The 23,923-nt window shown below is 42.9% G+C and overlaps 1 protein-coding gene across 2 annotated transcripts in view; it reads left to right on the forward strand.

The window, feature by feature from the left end:
- The window catches only part of btbd7 (BTB (POZ) domain containing 7), a 130,257-nt gene that overhangs the window by 69,800 nt on the left and 36,534 nt on the right, over window positions 1-23,923 (forward strand). The window contains exon 4 of one of the 2 annotated variants that reach the window (XM_045211265.1): window positions 12,318-12,444. The exons of the other annotated variant lie outside the window; for it this stretch is intronic. Coding sequence (XP_045067200.1) covers window positions 12,318-12,343 — 26 coding nt within the window. The 3' untranslated portion in view covers window positions 12,344-12,444. Of the gene's footprint in view, window positions 1-12,317; window positions 12,445-23,923 lie in introns of those variants that run through there. 2 annotated transcript variants of the gene reach the window in all.

Consider the following 23,923-nt stretch of genomic DNA (forward strand, 5'->3'; position numbering starts at 1 on the left):
CTCCTCTAGCTTTTGGTTTTCAATTCGAAACATCCCATTCTGCTAGTGACAGCAAGTCTAGGCAAAGCAATCATTTGTCATTGCATGAATTTAACGATTACTTCTGTTTTTCCACTTTCTCAATGGAAAGTTTTAATGTCTCATAGTACACATAGTTGTGTTTAAGGTAGATGGATGACAGGGCAGAATTATGGGTGCAAAACAAGACGTCTCGAGGGTTGTGGTATTTGGAATTTGTCCCTCCACAAAATAGTTATTTACATTTGAGTAATTTAGCAGATGCTATTATCCAGAGCGACTTACAGTTAGTGCATTCACCTTAAAGCTAGAATCCTTAGTTGCTACATCCATTTTTAGACTTATAAATTAATTATATATAGGCTGCCCATAATTTTTTGAAGAATATAACTTAAAAATGCCTCATGAGTTGTACCCAATCAGAACCCAAAATATATTTGTTGTACTCCAATGTTTGTATACAAAGTAAATATAAACAAAAACTGTAGCTATAGCCTCAACCTGGTTAATACTATTATTTTGATGTCATTGATGGTCAGTCTTTGCATACATAGCTTTCGCTTTGAATTTGAGTTGTTACAATTCTCCAGGCCCATCCTCAGCTTTTACCAAAACACAGGCGGGGTGTCCGCTTTATTGTTTAAATTAAGGATTCCAACTTTAAGATAACGAGGTGAGACAATCCACGTACTGTCGTAGTACATTTTCCTCAAAGAAGTTATCAGCAAAGTCAGTGCTAGTATAGGAAAAGACAAGTGCAGGTTTTTAGGGGGGGGGGGATAAGACTGAGATGTCTTATTTAAGATACTATTTGAAGAGGTAGGGTTTCAGATGATTTCGAGCAGGGACTCCGCTGTCCTGATGTTAGGGATGTGTTTTTTGTTTTTCTGTTAAAAAGATAAGGAAAATTAATAAAATCCTTGTGAATTCACAATGCAGCTGCACTGCTGCCAGCAACGGTTTGTGTCTCACAGTGCGTCCCTTTCAGATGGTTAAGAATTGCACCTGGACTACCGTTACTGTACCCCAATTCCACCTCACAAAGTCAGCATTTCCTTCTTATTGGCATACAGGAATTCTCTGGTGTCCCTTGGCTTTTTCAAACTGTAGACAACAATGAGGTAGTGGTGGAGAGTCGACTCCAAAATAATTCATCCAAGTCAACTCCTATTATTTTCCCATTAAGTGTTTTTGGAACGGAGGAGACTGATTAGTTGCCATACTTCCGAGAGCACAAACACTTGCATCTAAGCTAGCGAGGGACGGAGAGAGGGCGGAGGGGCACACAGTCAGAACTGTGCACTAGGCCTATCTATCGGCAATCAAAAGCTGTATCTTGCAATGGAATGCTGTATCTTGCAATTTCTTGCCTTGCAGTGTCTCACAACTTCAGTAAAGCAGGGTCTATCATCAATGAATAGGCTAGGATATTCTACACGCAACAGACCGAAGACTGAACACACACTGGCATCATTAGCGAAAGAGCAGGTGAGCCAGCGTGAGGGAGAGAGAGGAGGAGGGGGCAGGCAGAAAGAGCCGTGCGCCTATGTCTTGGTAATCTGTATCTCGCAATGTCTTGTCTTGCATGTCTCGCAAATTCCTATTGTCTACTTAGGCTATAACACAGTGTTAACTGCACTGTGATTTTAATTTAGTGAGGGAAAAAAACATTGTTCTTCGGTTAAGGATCCCAATCCCTACCTGACGTTAGGGGGAAGCTCGTTCCACCATTGGGGTTCCAGGACAGAGAAGAGTTTTGACTGGGTTGAGCGGGAGCTGACTAGGGGTGGGAGGGCCAAGAGACCAGAGGTGGCAGAATGGAGTGCTCGAGTTGGGGGTGTTTGGTTTAAGCATAGCCTGAATCTAGGTTGTTATCTAACATGCCTGCTTGTTGAGTCTAGAAAAAACGGACGCGTAGACTCATGCTATGATCAATTAGGGCTGGGTGGTATACCGTATTTTAATATATATTTGTATTGATGCATGGACCGGTATGGGTTTTTACTTTACCTTCTATAATGGTATTTGAATGTTTGGTTTGTTAAATGTGACACGTGTTTTTATAGTTTACTTCACTACTAGAGTTATCTCTCTCTGCTCCATGCTGCGTTCCATACAGATTTAGCTCCGCCCCCTGGCACTCAAGGAGGGCATTTGTTGTTGCTTGACCACGAGACACTTGCGTTCAGTCTGCATGGTCAATGCAGCACAAGCAACAATGTTGATGACAACGATGCCGCTTTTCACTTTGCTAAATCCACTAGCATTCTATAATTACAGTATTAGTTTGTGTTTCTTACATCTGCAATAGGCTAGTTTGTCTTTTCTTAGCAAGTTGGCCCTAAATCTTGTTAGCCAGTAATGCTAATCGCTAGTTAGCTGGCTAGCTAGCTAATAAATGTACTGAGTCAGAGCAAACGTAACTAGCTATACAGCTTGATAATACAAGTGATGGTGTAGACCTAAATCAGCATGTTGTTTGTGCACCAGTATCTTCTAAATCAAAAAGGAATACGCAAAGCATGAATATGTTAGCTACATGAAGTAGCTAAGAGAACATTCAATGTAGCCAAAGATTATAGGGTCCTAACTGTAAGTCGCTCTGGATAAGAGCATCTTCTAAATGATTAAAATGTAAATTATAGGGTCTCCTAGGAAACACTTACTTTATTGTACCTTTATTTAACTAGGCAAGTCAGTTAAGAACAAATTCTTATTTACAATGACGGCCTACACCGGCCAAACCTGGACAACGCTGGGCCAATTGTGCGCCGCCCTATGGGACTCCCAATCACGGCCGGTTGTGATACAGCCTGGAATCGAACCAGGGGGTCTGTAGTGACGCCTCAATCACTGAGATGCAGTGCCTTAGACCGCTGCGCCACTCGGGAGCCCACATCAACACTTTGGTTCCTACCCTGTCACAATAACTCCTCCCTGTCATTTCCATTCATTGTCATTTCAAACAACACTATTCAAAGTGCTCACTATTATATTCTAACTATAGAATTAGAATAATTATTATATTTCCATGATTCCAACAGTTCATCCAAGTGTTCTGCTCTAAATCGCAAGTCAAATTACAATTGCAACATTTGGTTAAAAATAAGGCCTAGAATGTTTGCCCATATCGTGCAGCCCTACGTGGCAAATTAGTCCAGGAAATGCAGAAATTTATGAAAATGCTGAAAATAGTTTTTGGTTGAATTGAACAGTATAAAATAATCATAACAGAGAAAGACCCATTTGATATCACTTAGAATGTACACTACATGACCAAAAGTATGTGGACACCTTCTCGTCGAACATTCTAAAATCATGGGCATTAATATGGAGTTGGTCCCCCCCCCTTTGCTGCTATAACAACCTCCACTCTTCTGGGAAGGCTTTCCACTAGATGTTGGAACATTGCTGTAGGGACTTGCTTCCTTTCAGCCACGAGCATTAGTGAGGTCGGGCACTGATGTTGGGCGATTGGGCCTGGCTCGCATTCTGCATGCCAATTCATCCCAAAGGCGCTCGATGGGGTTGAGGTCAGGGCTCTGTGCAGGCCAGTCAAGTTCTTCTACACTGATATCGACAAACCATTTCTGTATGGATCTCGCTTTGTGCACGGTGGCATTGTCATGCTGAAACAGGAAAGGGCCTTCCCTGAACTGTTGCCACAGTTGGAAGCACAGACTCGTCTAGAATGTCATTGTATGCTGCAACGTTAAGATTTCCCTTCACTGGAACTAAGGGGCCTAGCCCGAACCATGAAAAACAGCCCAGAACATAATTCCTGTTCCACCAAACTTTACAGTTGGCACTATGCATTGGGGCAGGTAGCGTTCTCCTGGCATCCGCCAAACCCAGATTCGTCCTTCGGACTGCCAGATGGTGAAGTGTGATTCGTCACTCCAGAGACTGCGTTTCCACTGCTCCAGAGTCCAATAGCGACGAGCTTTACACCACTCCAGCCAACGCTTGGGATTGCACATGGTGATCTTAGGCTTGTGTGCGGCTGCTCGGCCTTGGAAACCCATTTCATGACACTCCAGACAAACAGTTATTGTGCTGATGTTGCTTCCTGCAGTGTGGAACTCTGTAGTGAGTGTTGCAACCGAGGATAGACGATTTTTACGTGCTACACGCTTCAGCACTCTGCGGTCCCATTCTGTGAGCTTGTGTGGCCTACCACTTCGCGGCTGAGCCGTTGTTGCTCCTAGACGTTTCCACTTCATAATAACAGCACTTACAGTTGACCGGGTCAGGTCTAACAAGGCAGAAATTTGGTGAACTGACTTGTTGGAAAGGTGGCATCCTATGACGGTGACACGTTGATAGTTACTGAGCTCTTCAGTAAGGCCATTCTACTGCCAATGTTTGTCTGTGGAGATGTCATGGCTGTGTGCTTGATTTTATCCACATACTTTTGTGTATATAGTGTATGTGTTGCTACCCTAGGGTCACGCACTACCCATAAAGCAAATCTTTAACATTTATTATTCAAAAACATAAAATACCGGAAAAATTGTAAAATACCGTGATATGATATTTTGGCCACATCACCCAGCCCTATGATCAATTCTGTTCTGATTGGAACTTGTCTGTTTCGATAAACTCTTTCTTTATACTTCTTATCAGCCTTGATATCCCCACATATTCACATCTAGATCACACACAGTCACAAACGAGCGTGTGTGTGTGACCGTGTGTGATGTGAATATTAAGACCTGTCTTAATATTTGCTGTTGGATATGTCTCCTCAGGTAACAGGTTATTAGGTTTTTGCTCCATATGTCTGGGACCAGAGCACCCCGCCCTCGGCTGTAGATTAAGTGCTTTCAGCCCAGCCTGCTACCACAGCCAGCTGCTTTGTCTCAGCCACTCACCTATCACACTGTCTCAATAGTGTGCTAATTCAGTGTCTTTCTATTCTAATTTGTCTCTATCTGACTCCATGTCTCATTTTGTCGTGCCTTTCACTCATCGTCTCATTGGCATCTCACAGAGGTATGATCTTGGTTATTAGACGCTGAGTGAGAAAGGGACTCAGACAGAAATAACCCGTGGAGCCACTTTCTCACTCAGCCTCTGTCAAACTGGGTCTCATTGCTGCCTCATTGAATACCACACTGTCTGTCTCATTGTTTTGCGCTCTGCATGCTGTCGACTACATCTCACTGCTGTTTTGCAGCATCTCACTCAGTTTCATCCTCTCACTAGAATCTAGAGTCTCTATAAAGAGATGTCTCACTGGACATTTCTCCCTGAATTAAAACCTCTATATGCAGTTGTTTGTGACTGATGTACAGTGGGGAAAAAAAGTATTTGTTCAGCCACCAATTGTGCAAGTTCTCCCACTTAAAAAGATGAGAGAGGCCTGTAATTTTCATCATAGGTACACATCAACCATGACAGACAAAATGAGAAAAAAAATCCAGAAAATCACATTGTAGGATTTTTAATGAATTTATTTGCAAATTATGGTGGAAAATAAGTATTTGGTCACCTACAAACAAGCAAGATTTCTGGCTCTCACAGACCTGTAACTTCTTCTTTAAGAGGCTCCTCTGTCCTCCACTCGTTACCTGTATTAATGGCACCTGTTTGAACTTGTTATCAGTATAAAAGACACCTGTCCACAACCTCAAACAGTCACACTCCAAACTCCACTATGGCCAAGACCAAAGAGCTGTCAAAGGACACCAGAAACAAAATTGTAGACCTGCACCAGGCTGGGAAGACTGAATCTGCAATAGGTAAGCAGCTTGGTTTGAAGAAATCAACTGTGGGAGCAATTATTAGGAAATGGAAGACATACAAGACCACTGATAATCTCCCTCGATCTGGGGCTCCACGCAAGATCTCACCCCGTGGGGTCAAAATGATCACAAGAACGGTGAGCAAAAATCCCAGAACCACACGGGGGGACCTAGTGAATGACCTGCAGAGAGCTGGGACCAAAGTAACAAAGCCTACCATCAGTAACACACTACGCCGCCAGGGACTCAAATCCTGCAGTGCCAGACGTGTCCCCTGCTTAAGCCAGTACATGTCCAGGCCCGCCTGAAGTTTGCTAGAGTGCATTTGGATGATCCAGAAGAGGATTGGGAGAATGTCATATGGTCAGATGAAACCAAAATAGAACTTTTTGGTAAAAACTCAACTCGTCGTGTTTGGAGGACAAAGAATGCTGAGTTGCATCCAAAGAACACCATACCTACTGTGAAGCATGGGGGTGGAAACATCATGCTTTGGGGCTGTTTTTCTGCAAAGGGACCAGGACGACTGATCCGTGTAAAGGAAAGAATGAATGGGGCCATGTATCGTGAGATTTTGAGTGAAAACCTCCTTCCATCAGCAAGGGCATTGAAGATGAAACGTGGCTGGGTCTTTCAGCATGACAATGATCCCAAACGCACCGCCCGGGCAACGAAGGAGTGGCATCGTAAGAAGCATTTCAAGGTCCTGGAGTGGCCTAGCCAGTCTCCAGATCTCAACCCCATAGAAAATATTTGGAGGGAGTTGAAAGTCCGTGTTGCCCAGCAACAGCCCCAAAACATCACTGCTCTAGAGGAGATCTGCATGGAGGAATGGGCCAAAATACCAGCAACAGTGTGTGAAAACCTTGTGAAGACTTACAGAAAACGTTTGACCTGTGTCATTGCCAACAAAGGGTATGTAACAAAGTATTGAGAAACTTTTGTTATTGACCACATACTTATTTTCCACCATAATTTGCAAATAAATTCATAAAAAATCCTACAATGTGATTTTCTGGATTTTTTTCTTCTCATTTTGTCTGTCATAGTTGACGTGTACCTATGATGAAAATTACAGGCCTCTCTCATCTTTTTTAAGTGGGAGAACTTGCACAATTGGTGGCTGACTAAATACTTTTTTCCCCCACTGTACAAAGGAATAGTCGCCATGAATGGCTATTCTCTGATGTTAGTTCATAGTATCTGACTGCACACTACTATTTCACGTCTACACCGTTATCAAGCTCTTCGTCTCATAACTTCAAATTACATTTAAGCTCCCATTCATTGTAAGTGTTGGCTCTCCGGGGTCAGCCTTAGTTGCTTTCGATTTAGTGGTGGCTCATTCAAATGAGTAAGTTTTTGCACAGCAAAACCCTGCTGTAGCTTCATGAGGAACATTAGGCAGCTCCCAACTGCACTTTCATATCACCTGGGTAAATGTGCTGCACATGGTTACAAAGAAATGCACAAAAACAAATTGCTCATGTCGTAGGCTAATTGTCATAGTCAAAGATGTAGGGTAAGTGAACCTACAGTATTAAGCCCCCCCAAAAAATGTAAGGCTGTGTCTGAGTCATTTCAAATATGCCTAATTCTATGACTTGTTAATAGCAGTTTGCATGTTAACAATGACCATCTGATTTCCAACATAACCAAAGGTGTTACATGTGTTAATGACGACACCAACTATGACAATGCTATGAAAGGAAATAGGTACTAAGTAAGCTATGAATTCATTTATGCTTTGAGTATCACACGACTCATGTTAAACTAATAGTTCACTGCTATATCTAAACTGCTTAATTGGTTTCCCAGCTATCCTGGAAAGTAGTGCATGGAGGAGGACTGGTCAGTCCACGATTTCTCAATGTTGACGCTGCTAGACTTGTAAACAGCTAATTGGGCACTGGCCATTGGAAGCCGGCAAAGTATGACAAAATCACCTTACGTAACATCAAAGTTCTGTTTCACGGCTATCACCCAGAAAGCTGTCCATATGGATAGAATCAGATGGGGACGCTACTGAAACTGTTGCTTTAAAAAAAAATGTTTTACAGTACCGATGAAGCGAAAGTACCAAGCAGTGACAGCATGTCCACCGAGGTCTCAACGGTGACTGCTTGGTGCTTTACAGATTAGCTCAATTGGAGAATGTGCGTCGACCCGAGGGAGAGCTCTGGATTTCTATCAACAGGTAGACACATTTCCTGAAGAATGATAATGGCCCATGATGACCTAATACTGTATGCTAAGTCTTACGATTACTACTTTAATCTCTGTTAATTGCCCGTAAGGAGGGGACATTTAATTCCCACATTTGTTGTAGATTATTAGAAACACTGTCCATGCTGAAGCCAGAGCAGACTGTGACATGAAAGACTGGAAGTCACTCTTGAGGAATTGTCAGATAAAATAAAGGTTTCCTAGTATTTTTACTACTGGATGGACTTCGGTGTTCAATTAGAATCGTCATTATGTAGGAACTTCCATTTCTGTTACCTCACTGTCTACACAATCCAGTTGTGGTTACACATGCACACACAAACACATGCAAAAAAATGCATGCAAACACACACACACTCTCATTTCATGCCACACACACACACACAAATAATGATTTAGCAACTGCATGCCCAAAAGCCTCCCCAACAAAATGGAAGTTGTGACCTCTGGAAAATGGAACCGGAAGTTTAACACCCGTGCGGTGCCTTGCACGACTTACAGGTAGATGGGTAGGGATAATGAATGTGTCTGCGGGAGCCCTAGCCTAGTTTATACAAACCGGGGGTAGTCCTTAATACACTTGTTCATTACACGGAGGCGCCAATGTCAGCCACCTCGCCAGAACCTGATGGAGGAGGAGGAGGAGAGACCTTGTCGTAAAACGGGGGCAAGTCTGGTCCGGGAGGGAGGGTTCTCTCGTCTGTGTCACACCAAATACAAACCACTCACCACTCATTTTGCACCAAACTTCTATTCCTTTATAGAAGAAAGTGGGCAACATGGTTGAAGATTGGGGTTGCTTTAAATGTTGCCTCTTCTCTTGTCTCATCTTTGTTGGAAAGCCCTGACTTGGTTATGACAATGCTAATCGATATTTCATAGTTGTGTAGGCACATCCATTATTCGACCATCAAACATTCACTTGTTTTCACACATGCTCACTGTAAAGAATGAGTAATGTAAAGAGATGAAGTTTGGTTTGTTTGGAAGACATCCGCAGTGCTGAAAATGGATATCCTATCTGCCTGTAATAAATATGCCATTGCATATTTTGCACACATAGTTTAGTGGAAGCCATTTTTAATAGATTCCCCCTTTCCCAAGTCTGGGCCTCGAGGTCTGGATGTCATCCTTCCTGTCTAACCAGGAGACTTATCAGACATGGGACATCAGGGACCTCATTTATAACTGTTGTAAATTCCACACAAAATATCAGGGTGTGCCGTTTCTGAAAATAGTACGTTCTTATAAAAATATTGAGATTTATAAACTTGGTATACACAATACATACGCATGTTTCCCATTATAAATCCAACCTGTCCAAAAAAACTGTGCGTGACCTAGTGTTATAACTCCTCCTGGAAAACGCCTCCATTCACCTTTTATGGTGACAATGACGCCCTTTATTTGCCGTATCATTTCAAACTATTGGAATTTAGGCCAATAGCACATTTTATAATGTTTTTGGAGACGTTGGCAGAATCTTTTAATCTTTCGCAGTAACTTATGCTGTATTTGGCAAAGGAAAGTGAGTTTCTGAAAGAAAAACTATGGCTAATTGTTGTGTACCTGCCAGCAGAATGTTTGAATTCAACAATGTTTTACATTGACTTTCCCCCAACATAATGCTGGACTGCCTGCAAATTCTGTAGCATTGTCTAGGCTACTATACAGTGAGGGGAAAAAAGTATTTGATCCCCTGCTGATTTTGTACGTTTGCCCACTGACAAAGAAATTATCAGTCTATAATTTTAATGGTAGGTTTATTTGAACAGTGAGAGACGGAATAACAACAACAAAATCCAGAAAAACGCATGTCAAAAATGTTAAAAATTGATTTGCATTTTAATTAGGGTAATAAGTATTTGACCCCCTCTCAATCAGAAAGATTTCTGGCTCCCAGGTGTCTTTTATACAGGTAACGAGCTGAGATTAGGAGCACACTCTTAAAGGGAGTGCTCCTAATCTCAGTTTGTTACCTGTATAAAAGACACCTGTCCACAGAAGCAATCAATCAATCAGATTCCAAATTCTCCACCATGGCCAAGACCAAAGAGCTCTCCAAGGATGTCAGGGACAAGATTGTAGACCTACACAAGGCTGGAATGGGCTACAAGACCATCGCCAAGCAGCTTGGTGAGAAGGTGACAACAGTTGGTGCGATTATTCGCAAATGGAAGAAACACAAAAGAACTGTCAATCTCCCTCGGCCTGGGGCTCCATGCAAGATCTCACCTCGTGGAGTTGCAATGATCATGAGAACGGTAAGGAATCAGCCCAGAACTACACGGGAGGATCTTGTCAATGATCTCAAGGCAGCTGGGACCATAGTCACCAAGAAAACAATTTGTAACACACTATGCCGTGAAGGACTGAAATCCTGCTGCGCCCGCAAGGTCCCCCTACTCAAGAAAGCACATATACATGTCCGTCTGAAGTTTGCCAATGAACATCTGAATGATTCAGAGGAGAACTGGGTGAAAGTGTTGTGGTCAGATGAGACCAAAATGGAGCTCTTTGGCATCAACTCAACTCGCCGTGTTTGGAGGAGGAGGAATGCTGCCTATGACCCCAAGAAAACCATCCCCACCGTCAAATCTTGGGTGAGAACCTCCTTCCCTCAGCCAGGGCATTGAAAATGGGTCGTGGATGGGTATTCCAGCATGACAATGACTCACTGATCAAATAAACCTACCATTAAAATTGTAGACTGATCATTTCTTTGTTACTGGGCAAACGTACAAAATCACCAGGGGATCAAATACTTTTTTCCCTCACTGTATATATATTTTTTATTACTGTAGGCTACATACAGTAGTTGCATACATACTTAAATATAAAAGATCAACTGTCTTGTCTGTTAACCTGTTAAATTTGACTGTATGTTATAAACCGCACTTCCTATGGGATCGCATAGGCTACAGCAAAACTTTTAATAGGCCTACATATCTATTTACTAGGCTACTAGGCCCAATTGAATGACATGTGAATGGTAATTTTTTTAAGGCTACTTTGGGAATGCATCACGGCCATAAAATATTAATTTATTCTGAAATAGTTATGAAAATAAAATAAATAGGAAATAGATTCCAAAAACAAAACACTTCGATTTTCGCTCTTCTCACTAACAGCAAATGGCTGCATCTTATTAGATTTTTTTTTTTTTAATGCCATACAAAGTTGATTTACTCTTTTAAAATATTTTATTTTTGGAAATATGAAGCAAGCCACCAATTGTGCAAGTTCTCCCACTTAAAAAGATGAGAGAGGCCTGTAATTTTCATCATAGGTACACGTCAACTATGACAGACAAATTGAGGAAAAAAAATCCAGAAAATCACATTGTAGGATTTTTAATGACGTGTCCCCCTGCTTAAGCCAGTACATGTCCAGGCCGGTCTGAAGTTTGCTAGAGTGCATTTGGATGATCCAGAAGAGGATTGGGAGAATGTCATATGGTCAGATGAAACCAAAATATAACTTTTTGGTAAAAACTCAAAGAATGCTGAGTTGCATCCAAAGAACACCATACCTACTGTGAAGCATGGGGGTGGAAACATCATGCTTTGGGGCTGTTTTTCTGCAAAGGGACCAGGACAACTGATCCGTGTAAAGGAAAGAATGAATGGGGCCATGTATCGTGAGATTTTGAGTGAAAACACACCGCCCGGGCAACGAAGGAGTGGCTTCGTAAGACGCATTTCAAGGTCCTGGAGTGGCCTAGCCAGTCTCCAGATCTCAACCCCATAGAAAATCTTTGGAGGGAGTTGAAAGTCCGTGTTGCCCAGCGACAGCCCCAAAACATCACTGCTCTAGAGGAGATCTGCATGGAGGAATGGGCCAAAATACCAGCAACAGTGTGTGAAAACCTTGTGAAGACTTACAGAAAACGTTTGACCTGTGTCATTGCCAACAAAGGGTATATAACAAAGTATTGAGAAACTTTTGTTATTGACCAAATACTTATTTTCCACCATAATTTGCAAATAAATTCATAAAAAATCCTACAATGTGGTTTTCTGGATATTTTTTCCTCATTTTGTCTGTCATAGTTGACGTGTACCTATGATGAAAATTACAGGCCTCTCTCATCTTTTTAAGTGGGAGAACTTGCACAATTGGTGGCTGACTAAATACTTTTTTTCCCCACTGTACACGGCCGTGTCTATAACCGAAGAAAATTATCTTGGGAGATAATGGGTCATCATTTGATTGTGAGATATTCTAGGTCTGGTGAACAAAAGGACTCAAGTTCCTGTATGTTACTACAATTACACCATGAGTCGTTAATCAAGAAACACACACCTCTGCCCTTCTGCTTCCCAGAGAGATATTTATTGCTGTCTGCGTGATGAACCGAGAACCCCTCTGGCTGGACCGGTTTCGACAGAATATCCCAAGAGAGCCATGTTTCCGTGAAACAAAGTATGTTACAGGCCTTGATGTCTCTCTGGAAAGAGATCCTTGCTCGGAGTTCGTCGACTTTGTTAACCAGAGACTGAACATTAGCGAGTGGTATTCTTGGAAGCGGTGGGTGGTGTGCGCGCCTCTTAAGTCGAACCAGCAGGCCACTCCGATTGCCTCTCCTCCGCCGGCGATGTTTTGGGTCAGCCGCTGGAATCAGTTCAATTGCCCTTGGGAGAGCAAACAAAGGATCTGCTTCGGGAAAGTCGTATTCCTGGTCGTAATGCTGGTGTGTTACCACCGCTCTGATATCCAATAGTTTTCCTCGGCTGTATGTAATGATACAAAACACTTTGAGCTAATAATATAAAAAATAATACATGAAAAAACTAAATACTGCAAAGTTTCCTAAGAACTAGTCGCGAGGACGCCATCTTCGTCAGCGCCAGGTACACATTTTTGTTTTTCCCTGTTGCCCATGCTATTTCAATAAGAAATATTAGATTTTTCCATTGTTAATGATGGCTGATTGATATGTTTCCCAGTTTTGTGTATACGTTTTTTTCAAGATGAGTGATGAGAAGAGAATCGCCCAGCACATTGGGTATCTCACTACACCCCCATATGCCATGTCTTGAAATATGCAGACAGACAGATTAAAAGTAAGTTGACATTGTAATACTTCTGATAGCCAACTTTATAGCTCCGCCCATAACTTTTGGACTTTATAGCATTCCCAGAAAGCGTGGATTATTGAGTCATTATTAGTTTTACACTTAAGACATGGCTCTGCCATTGTGCTGTAGAATTTGTGAATTTTGTCTCTTGTATAAAAAATTATATACATTAGTTTATACTGGATTAAGTGTAGATTTTTGTTAACTGTAATTTATTTTGTTATGCTCCAACTTTCTCTCCATTTTGTTCCAACATCATTTATTTAACTTGGTTCCGATAGATAATATTTTTCTAGGAGATTGTCAATTGGATATGCTTTCTGCAAGGTTTTGTATCTCCCCTGTCATATGAACATTTTCTGACTCAAATAAGATTCCCTCAATGTTGCTCTGATGTCCAAAATATTTTAAATCGAAATTTTCCAAAATTACTTTTTAATTCTGTCATGGAAATAAATGTATTCCTGTTACCAAGTCATTTACGGTTTCTATGCCTTTAGTTTTCCATGTGGACCAATTTATCTGTGAATTCTTAAAAGCTATCCAAGTGTTATTCCATAAGGTTGTGTTTTTAGGGAGTGATATTGGTTTTTGTAGAATACGTTTCCTTTTCTTCCATATTGTTATAGTTGTCTTAACTATGAAGTTGTTAATGTTTGTAGCTTTATCCTTTGAAATGGTCACGTAAAAAGATTCTGGGGATGAGCAGGCACGTCTTCAATATGTACACATTGTTCCTCTGTGCAGTGCATTTAACTATATGTCACAAGTAAAAGCCTTGGGTAACTAGTTCCAAGTCTGGAAGGTTAAAACCACCCCAGACTTAGGAGAGGTCACAATTCTGTTTGTTTACTTATTTACATTGTTAATCTTCTTAATAAAAACCTATTTGAAACAAGCCATTACACTTCATTATTATCATTATTATTATTCAGGTTATTACTTACAAATTAATAAACAAATTAAAGAAATGCCAGGTTGTAGAGGACCTGTTGCATTTTTGTATTGACAACATTAATGGAGTGAAAATAAAGATATGCCTACTGTACCTTGTCCTTGTCTGTTGGCTTTTCTTCATCTAAAAAAATATAATTCAGACCCTATTTCAACACGCAAAACCATTCAAATGAAGTCCGATGGGTTTTCTCCCACTTTTCCAGAAATATTCGCATAACGTCACAAACCCTGCTGCTGCTGTAATTCAACTGTTCTTCAAAGAGGGGACGCCGTAATTCGATAAATAATGTAGCCTAAACTACTGAAAACAGGCCTTTTACATGACAGGAGCGTTTGATTCTTATTTAAGAGATGGAGTCCAGACAGGCTACTTTAGAAAACTTTCTGAATGGACATATAGGCCTAAAGATAGAATCAGTGAACTCACACACACACAAGCACCCGTCAATCAAAGCCACCAGCGTTATTTTGATTCTGCACGATTAGATTCTTCACGATCAAACCGAGTCCCAACTACTAGAACGGCAAATTGAATCGTTAGTTTCGTCAAAAATAATTGCTTAAGAATCGTAAAATAAAATAAAAATTGAAATGGTAAATCAATATTGTTAGGCCTAAGCGTGTCATCATATCCCCATTTGCACAAAATAGCCTAGGCTTGCTTGCAATACAATACTTCAGCCACTAGAAAATGTGCGAATGTGTAGCACATGGGGATGTTTGAAACGTACTCCTCAGCCTGAAGTATTGGCACTTCCGCCGCCAAATTGTTAACTTTTTGGTTGGGACCGACTGGTAAGATGCTTCAGGAGGGTGGTCATGTTTGCTATCAAGGCAGAGGTCCTGGTTTTGAGCCTCGGTGTGAGCCGAATCAGAAGGAAGTGGATCTCGCTAAGCAAATAGCGTGACGTCCTTTTACAGTGCTGCCATGACCCGGATCTACAGTTGCGCTCAGCTCAACGCTGGGGTTGCTGTTGTGTAAATTCATAACTTTTCAGTGGCATGGACTGGTGAGACACTTTGGGAGGGCGGTCATGTGCAGGCCTGGAATTTCGTGATTTTAGGTGTCAAGGCCATTTGTTCTTCAAGAGGTGCCCAATCTGCCAGGGCATCAAGGACATCTGCTAGGCCACCACAGCCATTAACCAAAATAGCCAATGAAATTGATTTGAAAATGGAGAAATAGTAGCTGTTCTCATAAGAAAACATAAGTATGTAAATGTACTTTAAAAAATGTGCCTACATGTCGAAGTGTAGGTAATAGCCTATGCGTATTGGTTACAGCCTGTTATGTCCAGACCAATGCTGACATGAGGCGCCTGAAAATGTAGCCAAACTTTAATTACTTTTAATTAATGTGTGTGTATGTATGTATATATAATTTTTTTAAAACTATTTTCTACATTGTATAATAATAGTGAAGACATCAAAACTATGAAATAACACATATGGAATCATGTAGTAACCAAAAAAGTGTTAAACAAATCAAAATATATTTTAAATTCTTCAAAATAGCCACTTATTGCCTTGATGACAGCTTTGCACACACTTAGCATTCTCTCAACCATCTTCACCTGGAATGCTTTTCAAACAGTCTTGAAGGAGTTCCCACATATGCTGAGCAATTGTTGGCTGCTTTTCCTTCACTCTGCGGACCAACTCATCCCAAACCATCTCAATTGGGTTGAGGTTGGGTGATTGTAGAGGCCAGGTCATCTGATGCGGCCTCCATCATTCTCCTTCTTGGTCAAATAGCCCTTACACAGCCTGGAGGTGTGTTGGGTCATTGCCCTGTTGAAAAACAAATGATAGTCCCACTAAGCCCAAACCAGATTGGATGGCGTATCGCTGCAGAATGCTGTGGTAGCCATGCTGGTTAAGTGTGCCTTGAATTCTAAATGAATCAGACTGTGTCACCAGCAAACACACCCACTCCATAACACCTCCTCCACCATGCTTTACGGTGGGAAATACACATGCGGAGATAATCCATTCATCCACACCGCGTCTCACAAAGCCACGGCGGTTGGAACCAAAAATCTCAAATTTGGACTCCAGACCACAGGACACCATTGCTCGTGTTTTGTGGCCCAAGCCAGTCTCTTCTTCTTATTGGTGTCCTTTAGTAGTGTTTTCTTTGCAGCAATTCGACCATGAAGGCCTGATTTACGCATTCTCCTCTGAACAGTTTATGTTGATGTGTCTGTTACTTGAACTTTGTAAGATTTATTTGGGCTGTAATTTCTGAGGCTGGTAACTCTAATGAACTTATGCTCTGCAGCAGAGGTAACTCTGGGTCTTCCATTCCTGTGGCGCTCCTCATGAGAGCCAGTTTCATCATAGCGCTTGATGGTTTTTGCAGTGTCCAAACTTTTGAGTGGTTATGTATGTATATACAGATGAAGGCGGAAGTTGACATACACTTAGGTTCGGGTCATTAAAACTCCACAAATGTTTTGTTAACAAACTATAGTTTTTGCAAGTCGGTTAGGACAGCTACTTTGTGCATGACACAAGTAATTTTTCCAACAATTGTTTAAACAGACAGATTATTAAACTTATAATTCACTGTATCACAATTCCAATGGGTCAGAAGTTTACATACACTAAGTTGAGTGTGCCTTTAAACAGCTTGGAAAATTCCAGAAAATGATGTCATGGCTTTAGAATCTTCTGATAGGCTAATTGACATCATTTGAGTCAATTGGAGGTGTACATTTACATTTACATTTACGTCATTTAGCAGACGCTCTTATCCAGAGCGACTTACAAATAGGTGCATTCACCTTATAGCCAGTGGGATAACCACTTTACAATGGTTATTTTTTTTTTTTTTGGGGGATTACTTTATCCTATCCCAGGTATTCCTTAAAGAGGTGGGGTTTCAAATGTCTCCGGAAGGTGGTGAGTGACTCCGCTGTCCTGGCGTCGTGAGGGAGCTTGCTCCACCATTGGGGTGCCAGAGCAGCGAACAGTTTTGACTGGGCTGAGCGGGAACTATGCTTCCGCAGAGGTAGGGGAGCCAGCAGGCCAGAGGTGGATGAACGCAATGCCCTCGTTTGGGTGTAGGGACTGATCAGAGCCTGAAGGTACGGAGGTGCCGTTCCCCTCACAGCTCCGTAGGCAAGCACCATGGTCTTGTAGCAGATGCGAGCTTCAACTGGAAGCCAGCGGAGTGTGTGGAGGAGCGGGGTGACGTGAGAGAACTTGGGAAGGTTGAACACCAGACGGGCTGCAGCATTCTGGATGAGTTGTAGGGGGTTAATGGCACAGGCAGGGAGCCCAGCCAACAGCGAGTTGCAGTAATCCAGACGGGAGATGACAAGTGCCTGGATTAGGACCTCTGCCGCTTCCTGTGTAAGGCAGGGTCGTACTCTCCGAATGTTGTAGAGCATGAACCTACAGGATCGGGTCAACGCCTTGATGTTAGCGGAGAACGACAGGGTGTTGTCCAGGGTCACGCCAAGGCTCTTCGCACTCTGGGAGGAGGACACAACGGAGTTGTCAACCGTGATGGCGAGATCATGGAACAGGCAGTCCTTCCCCGGGAGGAAGAGCAGCTCCGTCTTGCCAAGGTGTACCTGTGAATGTATTTCAAGGCCTACCTTCAAAGTCAGTGCCTCTTTGCTTGACATCATGGGAAAATCAAAAGAAATCAGCCAAGACCCCAGAAAAAATATTGTAGACCGCCACAAGTCTGGTTCATCCTTGGGAGCAAGAACACAGTTGCCTCCATCATTCTTAAATGGAAGAAGTTTGGAACCACCAAGACTCTTCCTAGAGCTGGCCGCCCGGACAAACTGAGCAATCGGGGGAGAAGGGCCATTGTCAGGGAGGTGACCAAGAACCCTATGGTCACTCTGACAGAGCTCCAGAGTTCCTCTGTGGAGATGGGAGAACCATCTCTGCAGCACTCCACCAGTCAGGCCTTTATGGTAGAGTGGCCAGACGAATGCCACTCCTCAGTAAAAGGCACATGACAGCCTGCTTGGAGTTTGCCGAAAGGCACCTAAAGACTCTCAGACCATGAGAAACAAGATTCTCTGGTCTGATGAATCCAAGATTGAACTCTTTGGCCTGAATGCCAAGCCTCACATCTGGAGGAAACCTGGCACCATCCCTACGGTGAAGCATGGTGCTGGCAGCATCATGCTGTGGGGATGTTTGTCATTGGTAAGGACTGGGAGACTAGTCAGGATCGAGGGAAAGATGAACGGCGCAAAGTACAGAGAGATCCTTGATGAAAACCTGCTCCAAAGCGCTCAAGACCTCAGACTGGGGCGACGGTTCACATTCCAACAGGACAACGACCCTAAGTACACAGCCAAGACAACGCAGGAGTGGGTTCGGGACAAGTCTCTGAATGTCCTTGAGTGGCCCAGCCAGAGCCCGGACTTGAACCCAATCGAACATCTCTGGAGAGACCTGAAAATAGTTGTGCAGCAACACTCCCCAACCAACCTGACAGAGCTTGAGAGGATCTGCAGAGAAGAATGGGAGAAACTCCCCAAATTCAGGTGTGCCAAGCTTGTATCGTCGTACCCAAGAAGATTCGAGGCTGTAATCGCTGCCAAAGGTGCTTCAACAAAGTACTGAATAAAGGGTCTGAATACTTATGTAAATGTGATATTTCAGTTTTTTCTTTTTTATAAATGTGCAATATTTTCTAAAAACCTGTTTTTGCTTTGTCATTATGGGGTATTGTGTGTAGATTGAGGGGGGGGGGGGAACTATTTAATTCATTTTAGAATAAGGCTGTAATGTAACAAAGTGGAAAAAGTCAAGGGGTCTTAATGCTTTCTGAGTGCACTGAAAGGAATTCAGTCTATTAGAATAAGTAAATTAGGCCCTAATATATGGATTTCACATGATTGGGCAGGGGTGCAGCCGTGGGTTGGCCTGGGAGGACATAGGCCCACCCACTTGGGAGCCAGGCCCAGCCAATAAGAATCAGTTTTTCCCCACAAAAGTGCTTTATGACAAATACTCCTCCGTTTCATAAGCTTTCCGGGTGGCTGGTCTCAGACAATCCCACAGGTGAAGGATGTGGAGGTCCTGGGCTGGCGTGGTTACACGTCGTCTGCAGTTGAGGCCGGTTGGACATACTGCCAAATTCTCTTAAACGTTGGAGGCGGCTTATGGTAGAGAAATTAACATTCAATTCTCTGGCAACAGCTCTGTTGGACATTCCTGCAGTCAGCATGCCAATGGCACGCCCCCTCAACTTGAGACATCTGTGGTATTGTGTTGTGACAAAACTGCACATTTTAAAGTGGCATTGTATTGTCCCCAGCACAGGTTGCACCTGTGATAATGATAATGCTGTTTAATCAGCTTCTTGATATGCCACACCTGTCAGGTGGATGGATTATCTTGGCAAAGGAGAAATGCTCACTAACAGGGATGTAAACAAATTTGTGCGCACAAAATTTGAGCGAAAATAAGCTTTTATTTCAGCTCATGAAACATGGGACTAACACTTTACATGTTGCATTTGTATTTTTGTTCAGTGTATATTCAGCCCAAGGGCACAATGGCCACTTTGGCCGTAAGGCATGGATTTTATAGGGGCCGTTACTGCCACACAAGGGGGCGGCCGTCGATGCTGCTCTGACATTCGAGACCTGGTCATGTGTGCTAGGAAGGCAGAGATCCAGGGTTCGAGCCTCAGAGTGAGCCGTATCCGGAGGATACTCGCTAAGCACGCAGCGTGACGTCCTTTACATACGCATGGTCTGAAGTTTGTGTGGAGGTAAGCACATTCTCACACCAAGTTCAGTATTTATAAATGCCAACTTTTGCAGTAATACTGCACATGAATGTTTTGGGGTATATTTTGTATGTACTCAATGTTTATAAATGAGGCCCCGGGAGAGTGGAATGTCTGGCCAATCGGTGACATTAATAAATGGATGAATACATAGGCTAATGATGATAAACAAATTGCACCAGAGTGAAAAGAAAACAAGCAATACCCTTTGAGGCTCTGAGCAGAGTACCTCTGCAGGAGATGCTTATGTTGGTCTCTCTTCATTTATGTGCTCCTGTTGTGGAAATAGCAAGTTTTCCATTGGCCTAGAAACAAAGAAACGGTGGAAAACCCTGGACTGTTCAGAGGAGACGTCTTCGAAAAGTCTACACAACAAGGCCATGCCTCCAATGCAGAAGAACGGGAACAAACTGCACTGTACAAAGAGAGAGTAGGGGGAATTGTCAATTGGAAAATTGGGGGAGAATGAATAAATAAACAAGTGGTGTCCTCAGTTGCTGTCTCTTGCCTGAGTTGAGCTCGTGAGGATAACGTTAAGTGGCACCTTTCAGCCGGCCAAGCTGGTGGGTTCAGTAGGCCAAATGAGAAGCATTGTCGGTGGGCCCAGACGCTGTCACATCGCCACGAAGACACAAAGCAGATTTTAAAAAATGCCACACTACCTCCTCTCCGCCGGGTCCTCGGCACCTTAAAAATGCATTACTTCTCGAGGGAGGGAGGGAATCACGAACTTCCAATGTGTGTTTTGGCGCTAACAAACAAAGGCTTGATGCTTTTTAGTACATGTTAGAATAGTAGAAATTTGGTTGTACTTCAGCAGTTTTTCTCTCGTTATGTCAGTCACTGATCACTCAATTAGCCCATGTCAGCTAAAATGTTTTAGATTGGTAAATTAGTCTAGCGGCTAGCTATCTAAACATGGTCGAATTACCGGTCAGGGCGCCCCCTTTCATTTTGTTAGTCAGTCTCCCTCAGATATCATATTAAAACCTGCAAACATGTCTCTCCACCCTATGGAAAAATGTGTATTGCAGCAAACTTGCTTTAAAACAGTACATTTTCTGTACGCCCCATGGCAAAATGTGTAGAATTGCACGAAATTAGAGGGAACGAGAGGGAGGGAATCATGTACTTCCGGGGGGGGAAGAGAGAGAGAGGGTATGCACATGTGCGTACGCAGGCCCGCGTGCAACTGCGGCCCCTCATGAGTTCAGATTTTTTGTGGCCCCCACCCCCATCAAAGTTTCTCATCCCTGGTTTAGAATAAATTTTTGTTTTGGCATATGGCCCCGAAATGGGTAGGTGTGATCACTTGAATAATCCATGAACCCCACCAAACCAGAGTGCTCTCTGGCTTCACTTTGGGGTTGGGTTGGTGGTGCTGCCGGCAAGGAAAGATGACCAAGATTCAGAACTTGGATTTTACAAGCCTCATCCTTTCCTTCTGGGCTCTTTTTGACTTATAGTTTTGTACCCACATTGTAAATAATGTTAATAATGATGGAGAATAATCTTTACACTTAATTTTTCAGGCCTCTCTGAAGCTTCAAGAATCAAACCATGCATCAGACGACCTGTGATATACAATTTAAAAGAGGAGATGACACTAGGCGGCCATCCATGATGTCATGGTATTGATTACATATCACAACTCCAGCTTCCTTAAGTTACACCCAGCCCTCTTAACTCCTCAGTGTTTGTGTGGTTTATGCTCTGTTTTCCTGAGGGGCGCTATCAGCAAAACTAAGGAGTGCATTGAGACCTTTGTCTCTGATATCCAGATCTGACCTCTGTGTCCTCTCTCCCTCAGAACTCCGCTATCGCTCTCGCTCTCCCTCCCACCTTTTCCCTTTACCTCAATTATTCCTCATGTTATATCTCTATCTCTTGCCTTCCTATCACCTTATTTTCCCCCCTCAAATTCATTTCTCATTCCTGACTTTTCTGCCTACAGTACATACCCTTATCGTTTTTCTACGTCAACCTTCTTTTTCTACCTCTCCTCCCGCTGCCCTTCTTTTCTCCTTCTCTGCTCACTTCTCCCTGTTCTCTAAAGGTGTCTCCATCAACCTCCTCCCCCCATCCCTTCCTCCCTCTTTTCCCTTGTCTGCCTACAGTATCTCTGGCTCCAGGGTGCAAGTTAGTTAATTAGAGAGTGTCACTTGTTCATGGCCTGATGGATGTATCCATGATTGGGCTTCAACACCTGCGACCTCCACACTTCCAGCCCTCCACCATCCCTCCCCGCACCTCCTCCTCATATTTTCTATGCCCGCTTTTCTTTTCCATATGTTTACCAATGTGTAAAATGAGCCCGGTACATCTGTCCTGCTGTATTTTACATGGGATGACCTTGATGCAGGGCTTCCTTTCTGGAGAACTTCATCTTGGTCTCAAGGGGAGGGATTGAACAAGCGCCTCGTTGTGAACCAGGACAGTGTTGCTGTAGGTATTTATTTTAATTGAAACTATTTACAAACTCTCATAAGGTGCTTCCAAGGTCATTTGTGCCGAATCTTTGGCCCAATGGTTTTTGGAGCATTGAATAAAAAATGCCTTTCAAATTACCAGTGACCAGTCATTTTCCTTGAAAGGGGGAAACATGAGAAGACACAACCACAGTTCAACATTTCCAAAGTTAATGCACATTTCAGCAGACTGGAGAGGGCAGCTCTTGCTGGCAAGACACTGGCTCCCTGTACAGAGAGAACCACAAGAAAATAATCCCCCATACTGTGTTTAACTAATGAGAGCAGGGACTGAGGCCCTATTCTCACTACGAGCGATTGCCTAGAGATTTCGAGGAAATACCCTCGGCTAGACCTTATACTGTAATCTAAACTTGCCAACTGGTCATGTCTCGACCGTTACCTCCGGAGGTCGCGGGTGTGCCTTCCTCGAGTCACCCCTCTCCGAGCCGTCGGATGTAAATAGAATTATCTTGTGTAGCCAAATGCTCCTACAGTAAAGCTCTTAATAGCAGAGCAATGTCACTCTGAATTAAGCTAACGTTTTAAGGCGAAATTTGCTTAGCTATATCCCATACAATGATTGTAATGATTTGCATTATAGGATAAAACTAAGCCTGGTTTGTTTTGCAATAATTACCTTAAATTGTAATATAATCTAGATGGCTGGTTTAGCTAACGTTAGCTAGCAATGTTAATCAATTATGTGATGCATAGCCTACATTATTTGCTTAGCTTGCAACCTGGCTCTGTATAATGCATATTATACTGTATAACGTTTATGCACTTCTGTATTTGAGAGCTGTAGCTAATAGTTTTTGATAGCAAGCCTTGGTGGTAGGGATAGGGCTGTTATGGTGACCGTATTACCGCCACACCGGCAGTCACGAGTCATGACTGCAGTCAAATTCCAGGCTTCTGGGCTTCTCCAAAACTGCACACTGCTAACAGCCTGGGACTCTGTGTTCTATTGTCCCTCTAATCACTGACATCAATGCAAATGCAATCTAAAATCTAATCAAAAACACTTAATGAGAGTCCTGGCATTCAAGAGTTTGAGCGGAATATGATCACCTGTTGCGCAGCGAGAACCAGCTCCTCATGGCTGGTTGATGAATGGAATGAAATGTGTTCCTTTATGCCCATGTTGCGCAACATTTCTACTGGCTATGCTATGCAATTGCGTGAGAAAAGAGTTTTGATGGCCTCTAGGTAATTAAAAACAGGATCCCGTCAACTATATTTATTTCTCTACTAATATTAAGCACATTTGCTTCGCTTTACAACCGGAGTAGCCTACCTGGCTGGCATGAAAATGAACCACGGGAAAAGCGTCCTCCATTCCCTATTCAAGTGCATACAGATGGCAGGTCCGGGCTCTGGCTGGGCCACTCAAGGACATTCAGAGACTTGTCCTGAAGCCACTCCTGCGTTGTCTTGGCTGTGTGCTTAGGGTCCTTGTCCTGTTGGAAGGTGAACCTTCACCCCACTCTGAGGTCCTGAGCGCTCTGGAGCAGGTTTTCATTAAGGATCTCTCTGTACTCTCTCTACTTCAATCCGTTCATCTTTCCCTCGATCCTGACTAGTCTCCCAGTCCCTGCCGCTGAAAAACATCCCCACAGCATGATGCTGCCATCACCATGCTTCACCGTAGGG

This window comes from Coregonus clupeaformis, chromosome 36 (assembly GCF_020615455.1).
Source record: "Coregonus clupeaformis isolate EN_2021a chromosome 36, ASM2061545v1, whole genome shotgun sequence".
Taxonomy (NCBI): Eukaryota; Metazoa; Chordata; class Actinopteri; order Salmoniformes; family Salmonidae; genus Coregonus; species Coregonus clupeaformis.